Source organism: Psammomys obesus, unplaced genomic scaffold (assembly GCF_907164565.1).
Source record: "Psammomys obesus unplaced genomic scaffold, mPsaObe1.curated_primary_1811, whole genome shotgun sequence".
NCBI classification, from domain to species: Eukaryota; Metazoa; Chordata; class Mammalia; order Rodentia; family Muridae; genus Psammomys; species Psammomys obesus.
The window spans coordinates 2,707,299-2,717,208 of NW_026596962.1; the positions used below are offsets into that span (position 1 = coordinate 2,707,299).

Sequence of the window (9,910 nt, forward strand, 5' to 3'; positions counted from 1 at the left end):
CTCTGTCTCTGCCTCCTCTGCCTCTGTCTTCTGCCTCTGCCTCCTCTGCCTCTGCTTCTGCCTCTGTCTCTGTCTCTCAGCCTCTGCCTCTGCCTCCTCTGCCTCTGCCTCTGCCTCTGCCTCTGCCTCCTCTGCCGGGATTACAGGCGAATGCCACAGCTGCCCCTGACTTTTAAAGACCTCTCAAAGGAGAGTGGAGAAATTAACGCACTGAAGCACGCTTCCTAACTAAATGCTGCTCCTGCTCCAGTTGGCCTGTGCCCTTGACACAGGACATAGACTTTCTGTCCACTGATCAACTGAAGTTCCACCAAGTTTTAAGTTGCAAGATCTCATTACTTTCCCCAGTAACCCCCTAAAAATCCTTTGGATTGCAGAGATTGTTCCTTTTATTTTGGTGAGCCTTGCTGACTAAGACAATAAAATTTAATAGTTTGGCTAAGACCCAGATCCCATTTACAAACTTAATATAATCTTTTAGATTAAAATAGGAAACAAAGCCCATTATTTATTTATTTATCTTTGGTCATGCTGGGAAAAGCCTAATGGAAATTAAATTGCCTGACATAATTTAAGTAATTGGTAGTCATAACTTTCCCAGCATTCCAGGCTGCAAATTAATACCAATTCTGTTTAGAAGCTCTACCAATACATCTTCAATGTAGCCATGTGGGGTCGTTTTTAGTTTGACAGAGAGCTGAAAAGATTGATTCTGTCTTTGACATCTTTCAATCTTAACTCTTGCCAAATTCTCAAAGCCATTTTCCCAAAGTTTGTTTGTTAGAGTCCCAGGTGAAATGCTGGGGTGGGGGGCACGGGGATGCGGCGTGTGAACTGGTCTTCAGCCAAGAAAAGGTCTCTCTTTACTCTTGAACCTTCTTTCCTGATGCTTTCATTCTGAATTTGCCGAGGGGAACCTGAGAATGTGCCCTGACTCAGCTCCTACGCAAGACCCTAACTTAGGGCAGACTAAACCGCAGTTTCAGCCAGGCAGCTGCCAAGCAGAGGTTGGCATAGTGGCCTCTGAGGGCTGGGTCTGAATCACGCCTGTGTCCTGGCTCCCCCGGCACTTTGCATTTCGTCTGGCTTTCATCCTACATAATAAAACCGGTTGTTATTTTTCTGACTGGCCTCCAGACTCTCATTAGCTTTCACTGTGAGTATCCAGAGCACATAAGAAATTAGAGCCAAAGGGAGGTCCTCTGTGCAGGGCCAGGAGTACTGGAGAGTGGCCCATGCTGGCAGCCTGAGTTCCCAGGCCCCAGAGTGGCAGGTGACATTGCTGGCCGCAGGGGAAACCTTACCTACAGAATACAGCAACCAGGTGGTGAGGAGCTGGCCAGAGGATGGGGGAGGGTCTGCCAGTCTCCCAAGGGTCTCCTGCACTTTCAAAGCTAACGTGACTTGTTTGAAAGCTTCAGGCCCTGGGTCCTTTGGATTCCCAGTGTCTTCCCTTTTGTGTAGCTTCTCAGCATACTGCAATCATGGAAGGGGTACTCCTGGGCTGGCTGGGAGGTCCTTAAGGCCTTTCTTTGGGGGAGCTGAGTGGTGAGGCTCTGCTGGGCTGAGGAAGGGCTGGGAGCTTTGTCAGGACACCCCTAGCTTCTGCAGGTAGAGAGCCTTAGAGAGGCAGCATGCTCTCCGCCAGCACCTGCTGATGCCTGCTCTGCCCAGCAGCAGGCACAGTAGCACAGCCCATCGTACTTCACTTAATCCTCTTGACAAGCTCCATGATGTGTTCACTTTGAAAATAGCCCATTTTGCAGATGGAAAGAATTAAGCCTGGGAAGGCCATGTAGCATTGTCCTGCTTGGCAATTTTGATGTGCTGAGGACTTAGATTCTAGTTGGTGCCTTGAACAACAGAGACCCTGGATGCTTAAAATTTTCTACAGTGCAAACCCTGAGCAGCAGCTTAGGGGGTCTTCCCCCCAGCAAGCTGTTGTCAAAGCCTCAACAGTCTTCCCACAGACTGTGGCATCCAGAAGCCTTAACTGTCTAGGCCTGGTTAGGTGCTATGGAATTCAGTGGCCTGCCAACATTTGCCTACATTAAAGGTTAAAACAAAACAAAAAACGGGGCAGGGTCATCTTTTCGTGATAATGGAGACTGCCGGGGCCCCAGGGGACACAGCACCCTGGGCCTCTGCCCAGGACGAGCTCATAGCAGTGGGGAGCCCCTCTCTGCAGAGTCAGCTGTGTCTTCAGAGGAGGCTTTGCACACTGGGGTGCTGCTTGCTGGGGTTCTGCAGCACGCACAGTGCAGCTTCGTGGAGAAGGCCGGTTCTCAGGAAGCCTGACTGCGGGGTGTGTGCGAGCTCAGTGCTTCAATGCTGTGTGTGTGAGCTCAGTGCCTCAGTGCTGCGTGTGTGCAAGTTAGTGCCTCAGTGCTGCGTGTGTGTGAGCTCAATGCTTCAGTGCTCACCAGGCTCATAGACGAGCAGTCCACAGTGGTCAGCCCTACATGCACATTCGAGCAACGCCAAATGTACTGAGTAAGTTGTATGCACATGCGTGTTACATAGGCTCTGTAACACAGAGACACACACTTATAGGTCCCTATGCTATTTAAAGAAGAATTTGGGAAGGGGTCATGGGAGCAGCTGGAGGGGGAGGGGAGGGCGGGAGGGATGTGATGATGATGATATGTATACACAACAACAGGAAAATAGGTTGACTATTAATTTTATTAATGTAAACTGTGCCAGCAGAGGTGTGCAGGACACAGCTCAGCTGGTGACTCATTTCCTCACACGTATCGGGATCTGAGTTCTGCTCCCAGAACCCACTAAAACACCACACGTGGTGGCACATACCTGTGATCCTGGAGATCCTAGAGGAGAGAAACAGTCCAGTTTTAAACACAGACCTACTGAAGCCCCCTCTGTTGAAACGCTAGAAGATGCTGCTAATACAGTAAGCCAGCCATTAGCACTCACATATCGAGAGTTTCCAGATTCCCCTTTAAGCTTGTAGTCTGTATGTTCAGCTTATGGTGTCTTATTTGCCTGACTAAGTCTTTCTCTGCACCCAGCAGGCACCAGCATGCTAAGCTCAGAGAGTGTGGTTTAGCCAGCCACAGGGGAGAGAGCTCTCCACCTGTAGAAGACAGACGGGCAGGAGGTAGGGCAGAGCCTGCATCTTGACACAAGGAACAGCAGCCTCTCTGCAGTAAACGCACCTGCGTGTGCTCGCGAGCACACTTCTACTGTGGATTTCTTTCTTGGGCCATTGAGAAGTTGTGGTAGCCAGCAGGCTTGGAGGCCTCTGACCTTCACATCCTGCCCTTTCAGACACTAGGCTGTCTAGCAGGAAGCCAGCGTGGTCCCCAGAACGCAACTGGTGTGATCCCTGCCCCGCACTCCCCTAGGCTGATGCAAACTCAGTGGCACTCTCAATGGTTCAAGCGTCTCCTGACTCCTCTTTGGAAATTGCCTTCCAAATTTGCTGGGGTGAATTTCCTGGACATTTCAATCGTTTTTATTTGTTTCATTGCTGAAACAGATTTGTATATAAAGCAATGTGTTGATGGACCCAGTACAGACAATGGTCACACGGCTATTTAATGTGTGTGTGTGAGACAGAGAGACAGAGACAGAGAGACTAGGATGCCCCCGGGTGAGAAGGTTTTTAGTGAACTTGACACATTGGGAAGAGTGGATGGAGACAGGAGAGTGACTGCTTTGGAGGCAGGGTTTGTCTGAGACAGACTGGTCTCATAGACGGCCGTCACTCTGCTCAGTTTCCCCAGTGTGAGGACTACAGGTGTGAATCACTGTGCCAGATTTGAAGTAGCAAAGTTTAGACTTCTGCATGTGTGTGTACGTGTGTGTGTGTGTAATGCATCCGACAGAGCATGTGTGGCACTCAGAGCACAACCTTGAAAACAGAGTCTCGTTGACCACCACGTGTACCAGAGTCCCCTGTTTCTGCCTCCTTTCTCGCCAAAGGAGCCCTGGGATCACAAGCTAGTGCTCATGCATCTTCGGGTCTTCATGACTGTGCGACAAGCTTCGCCCACCGAGCCATACTCCACGCCCTGGAATAGCATCTTCCTTAGAGCGTGCTGCCGCTGCTCTCCACCCGGAAGTGCGCTTTCTGATTCTCTGGCCACTCGGTGCCTCATCAAAACTTGGCAGAACCCCCCTCTTCTCTGCCTGCTGACTCGGCCCCTCCGCCGTCAGCGCTGAGCTCATGTCCCTGGGAAGCCTGACCCACTCTCTCATAACCAGGTCTGGGAAGCTGCAGAGAGGCTCAGGCTGCCCAGGGCCAGGAGCCAGGGATGGCGCCTCTGACTGTGTTGGACCTCGTGGCATCACCTGTGATGCTGGACAGTTGTCCTCACTGCACACTCTCAGAAGCAGGTGCACAGCCCATGAGGGGCAGAGGCCGGGCCAAGCCAGCCCGCGGCGACAGGAACTGTGAAGCCAGCCCGGCCCCACGGTTGTCATCCAGCTGTGAAGCGGCCTGGGAGCTGCCCGCTGAGGTGGCCCCGAGCGCACTCACTCACAAGGGGTACACTCAGAACACTGTCAGTGTTGACTTGTTTGTGTCCAGGTGGGGACAAAGCCTTGTTCTAGACCCATCTTGATGGGACTCACCAGCTCCTGCGTCTGCAGTGTAACCCATGGTTGGTGCAGTGATGAGGAGAGCCAGCTCCCCTTCCCCACACGCTTCTAACTCATACCCAGAGGGGAGCGTCTCAGTGGCTGGGGCCTAGCCAGGGCCTCTTCTAAGGCTTCCTCTGGGCCCCGCTCCTCAAGTGCCCCTTTGAGCACTGTGAGTGTCCGCAGCCCCAGCAAAGGTGATCACACAGCGCTTTCTTTTCCAGCTCCGCCCTGAGCTTCATGCAGGAGCATTTCCAATTAAATTACCGCTGCAGCAACATCAGAGAAATGCCGTGGAACGGGTCCAAGCCACTTTGGGTACTGCGCCGTTTCTCCTGTTTAATTTAAAAGGAAGGCAAGACAGTGCCGCCTTTTCTTATCAGGTTTATTGTAGACACGTGGAGCTGTGAACTCGGATTGAGCAGGGAAACACTTGGACAGTGAATAGCGTATGCGCATACAGCTGTGAGACCACACTTTCACCCACTGGCTGTCTCAGTACCCACCTTCCCAAGGCCATCTGGAAAGACGGCCCAGAGCTAAGGTCAAAGGTCAGCATTCCCTCCGCAAAGTCCAGCCGGTCGGTAGAGTGCTGATGGTACAAGCACGGGGTCCCACGTCCAGATCCTCACTGAAAGTCAGGCGTGGTGCTGCACACCCGTGATCCCAGCAATGGGGTAGGGCACACACAGGCAGACACTGGAACCACTGGCCTGTTGGTGTAGCCAAAAAGTGACTTCCTGGTTTATTGACAGACCCTGTCTCAAAAAGTAAAGTAAAGAGCAATACAGGAAGGGACCCACAGTTGACCTCTGGCCTCCATATACACAGGTATATACACCCCACGACCACCACTACCTCCACACCACACCACATCACCATCACCACCTCCACCACTACCACCATCACCACCATTCTCCTCCTCATCACCATCGTCATCACCACCATCACCACCATCACCACCACCACTATCACCACCACCACCACCACCACTATCACCACCACCACCACCACCACTATCACCACCACCACTACCACCTCCACCATCACCACCACCACCACTACCACTACCACCACCACCATCACCACCGCCACCACCACCACCATCACCTTCACCACCATCACCACCACCACCACCACCACCGTCATCCTCAACATCAGGAGCAGCAGAGCTCTGAGCTTATGGTGTCATTCTCTAGCTGGGAGCTGAGGCACAGCACTCTCTTTCTATTTAAAATGCTTATTTTATTTCATGTGTAGAGTGTTCACTACACTCATGTGTGTGCCTGGTGTCTGAGTCAGAAGGGGGTGTCAGACACTCCCCCAACACACAGATGGCTGTGAGGTGCCATGCGTGTTCCAGAATCTGAACCCAGGTCCTCTGCAGGAGCAGCGGGGGCACCGCTGAGCCCCTCCCCGGGCTTTCTTCCTGCAGAACCCTGTCGGAAGAAGGCCTGGAGCGTGGTGTTTGATTAGTGTGAGCCTCCGTCTCTGCTACACGGAGGTCTAAAGGGCACCAACGCAAGTGTGCCCCGTCAGCAGGAAGCCTGCGGGAGGGGCAGCCCGGACCTGTGGCTTCGGGCCTTCAGGCTGCTGTGAAGTTAGTCTGAAAGTGGCTGGACGGTGCAGGCACCACCTTCAGCACAGGCGGGCTCTTGGCTGACGGGAGTTTTGAACCTCTGTCTTCAGTAGTCATGAAAGCCCACAGTTTCTTGTTAGCTGCTCTGTGGTCTGGTGTGAATGGTTATGTCTTGCATGTAGGGCGTGGGGCAGTGCCAGTCGTCAGGGGTTTCTTGGATGCACACAGTCAGAGCCCAGCAGGGACCGCAAACGCCCCGTCATTTCAGCCTGAGGCCACTGTGGCCAAATGAGTCATGAAAGCCTGTGGTTTCCAGACAGCTTTTGGTTTTGAAATTATTTGTGTGTAGGCACTCGGAGTTTATTTTCCTGACTTCAAGGCACATCTTATAATCATCTCAGGGGCAGTAAGGCTGACTAACGCGAAACCAGCTCCTGTCTTTGAGAAGAACATGCTGGCATGTCTGACTGTGGCTCGAGGCCATGTTGTTCTTTGCACACGCGCTTCTCGCTGGACTGTACACTGTGAGGGAGGCAGAACAGGCTGGATGGAGGAGGAGGAGGCGGCCCCAACCAGGCGGCATGCTGGGGCGCCGCAACCCAGCAGGGAGAGAGTGGTCAGGCCCCCAGCTCTCAGACTGGAGATTCGGCCAGAGTGTCCGCGCTGGTCATCCGGGCATTTTAGGAGAAGCAAAGCAGGGCGAAAAGACACTGAACAGAGTTATGACTCTTCTCCCTTCACTCCCTGCCCCTTTTGTGCTCCTTCCTCTTTCTTGAGGACTGACAGAATAGCCTTCCTAGGGAGCGATGGGAGGCTAATCAGGTTCCCACATCCCCCAAGTGGCGCCATCCTGGAGCCCCATGATGTTTGGGAGAGACTCCCCACCCCCGGCCTCACTGCAGAAGCAATTGCAGACTGTCCCCAAGCATCCAGAGCGTCACAAGGCCCTCCTCGCCTCTGTCCGCTCCAGGAGCAGGAGGCATGTTATCTGACATCGTGGGGGCTGGAGGAATGGGAGCACGGAGAGCACACCACCTCAGGTGTGACGGCGAACACAGGGGTGTGTTTGTAGGAAGGGCAGCGCCGTGGTCCGCCCGAAGGTAGACGAGGCCTCACCCAACCCAGCTGCTCTGGCATGGGCATGTTAACGGTCTGTGGATGAGCCTCGTCGTGACCTGGGTCTGCTCTCCCAGGGCTCAGCTTTTCTCAGCCTCCCCCAGCCCCCTCCTCAAGGAGACACTCTTGAACTCTAGATGTCTGATTTGGAAGGCCACGTCCTCAGCTCGACTGAGTGACATAATCATGAGACTCTTACCATGAGGGCTGTCTGTCTGAACCTGCCTCTCCTTGGATACCAAAAAATCAACCCAAGGGGCTCGGTTATCCCCACCACAGCCTAGAGTCTGGGTAGCTACACATATCTTTTCCATGCTGAGACTCACCTCTGCGTTTCTTTCGATACTCACTGCCGCAGGATACAATGCAGCTATGCTGTGTTGCGAAGGATTAATGACAAGTGGGATAGTCTGTGCTCTGTGCATACCATTTAACTGTTTCCGGCTGGAGCGTTGGCCGGGCAGCTCACAGGTCCAGGAGAGCCCACCTCTCCCATCTGGACTGCTTCTCTCCTCGGCTCGTTCCCAATTCCCCCTGCAGGTGCCGATGTGTGCTTCTCCTTGACCCTACCGCTGCCCTGTTGTGACCCACTGTTCCCTTTCCTTCCAGTGCCGGGACTACCGCGGCGGCTGGCTCACGGGCGCCCTGTGCGAGGACCTGTGCGTGGCCGGGGAGCTGCTGTACCAGCGCTGCCTGTATTACGAGCATGGTAAGAAGGTGCTGCAGGCCCAGTGGCGCGGCCGGACTGTGGTCCTCAAATCCAAGAAGGAGGCCTTCTCCAGCTTCCCAGCCCTCAGTCTGCCGGAGGAGGAGGCAGGGCCGGGGGACCCGGGTATCCCTGAGGCCGAGCTGCTCCTGATGGTGGCCGGGGAGGTCAAGAGCTCGCTGGGCCTGGAGCTGCCCAACACCAGCATGGCCCCGCTGTGGCCCGCCAGGCAGGGCCCCGGCTGGCGGCGGCAGCTGGCCAGCGCGTGGTCGCTGCTCCAGCAGGAGGAGTACTTGTACTTCAGCCTGCTGCCGGACCTGAGCCGCCACATCCTGCCCGTGCTGGGATCCTGTGGCCACTTCTACGCCGTGGAGCACTTGGCAGCCGGTAGCCCTCACCACAGGGCACTCTTCCCACTGGCTGACGCGGGCCAGGCACAGGCTATCAGCCACATAGCCCTCAGCTTCCTGGACATGGTGAGCCATTTCGACAGCGACTTTGCCCACCGCCTCCACCTCTGTGACGTCAAGCCCGAGAACTTTGCCATCAGGAGGGACTTCACGGTGAGTGAGCAGGCTGCCATGCCTTTGGCAGGGAGAAGAGTCTGGTCTGTGTGGGAGGGAGGGAGGTCTCGGCCTCCAGAAGGAAGCCTCGTAACTTTGGGCAGCGTTGTGGCTCCCCGTCCCTCCCGTTCTAGACCACTCCCCGCCAGGTCAACCAGAGGCTATAAGTAGCTGCATCTGCTGCTCCGTCAAGTCCAGTGAAGGAGCCTCAGGAGCAGAGTGCAGCAGGAGGCTCAGGAGGTGCTCACTTCCTTGAGGGCAGCTCTGATGCCTCGGTAGTGCTGGTCTGGGGTCTGTGTGGGTGCAGGGGATGGGTTCCCTGACAGGGATGGTGTGGTAAGAGCTCCAGGGCTGTTCTTCCAGGCCAGGCGCTCTGTGTGCACAGCACCAGAGCGCTGAGAACCCTCAGCGGCAGCCAGCGGCACTCCTCTGGGGAGGGGCAATGAGACCTCTGCACACACACATGGAGCTCTAGTGTCTGCGAGCCGGGAAGGCTCTCAGGGATGGTAAAGGTCTGGCCCCGCTGCCTTTGCACATGGGAGGCGCCCCCCCCCCCCCCGGCACAGGGGCTACACAGCTGCAGCAGAGCTAACTGTGGCGGACTAGAGGTGACAAGAGGCATTTGCATGTTTTATTAGATAGTATCAGACGCCTTCCCTATTGGCTAAAAGTAGTGTCAGGTTCTGCTGAGTCTCCCAGCCCTGGTCTCAGCGCCTCCATGGCCAGGTGCTGTGCCACCCAGCAGGAAGCGGTGATGGGGCCTGTGATGATGTCATGGGCACAGGGTGGGCAGTGGGGAGGGCTGTGCTTTGGTTAGTCACTCCTGCAGCAACTTCATTGTTATGCTGCAAGCGCTACTCAGACTGGATTGCTTATTGTGGGGGTTGGCCCATGGACCAAGGCTCTTCCTCCTGGTTAGGACATTGAGAGACCAAATAAGTTACTGCTGGGCCATGGCATTTCATGGTAGGCTGCGCAGGATTGACTCAGCCTTTTTTAAAGCAGCCTGAAATCCAGGGGTCAACATTTGCCTCCAGTGTTGTATGTAATCAGGTTTTTGTCCTTGCTCTCACTGTGTCCTTCTAATGCCCAGGCCATGCCTGCTCTGGAGGGTCTGAAGATTCAGGGGTAGCTTTCAATGGGACAAGACGGACCTGTGGGGCAGTTCTGGTGAGTCCCAGAATGTTCTGGGGCCCCTAGAGAGGGGCTCTGCTCCTCCCTGAGGACATCTTAGTGGTTTTCCTTATCTTATCATCAGAGAACTTGGTAGCAATGAAAATTCTTTTTTTGTCACATCTATCTATCTATCTATCTATCTATCTATCTATCTATCTATCTATC

General features: G+C 54.5%; 1 protein-coding gene across 1 annotated transcript in view; it reads left to right on the forward strand.

Moving 5' to 3' along the window:
• The window catches only part of Dipk1c (divergent protein kinase domain 1C), a 21,136-nt gene that overhangs the window by 3,617 nt on the left and 7,609 nt on the right, over window positions 1-9,910 (forward strand). Inside the window, exon 3 of the mRNA XM_055598744.1 lies at window positions 7,910-8,569. Coding sequence (XP_055454719.1) covers window positions 7,910-8,569 — 660 coding nt within the window. The remainder of the gene's footprint in view (window positions 1-7,909; window positions 8,570-9,910) is intronic.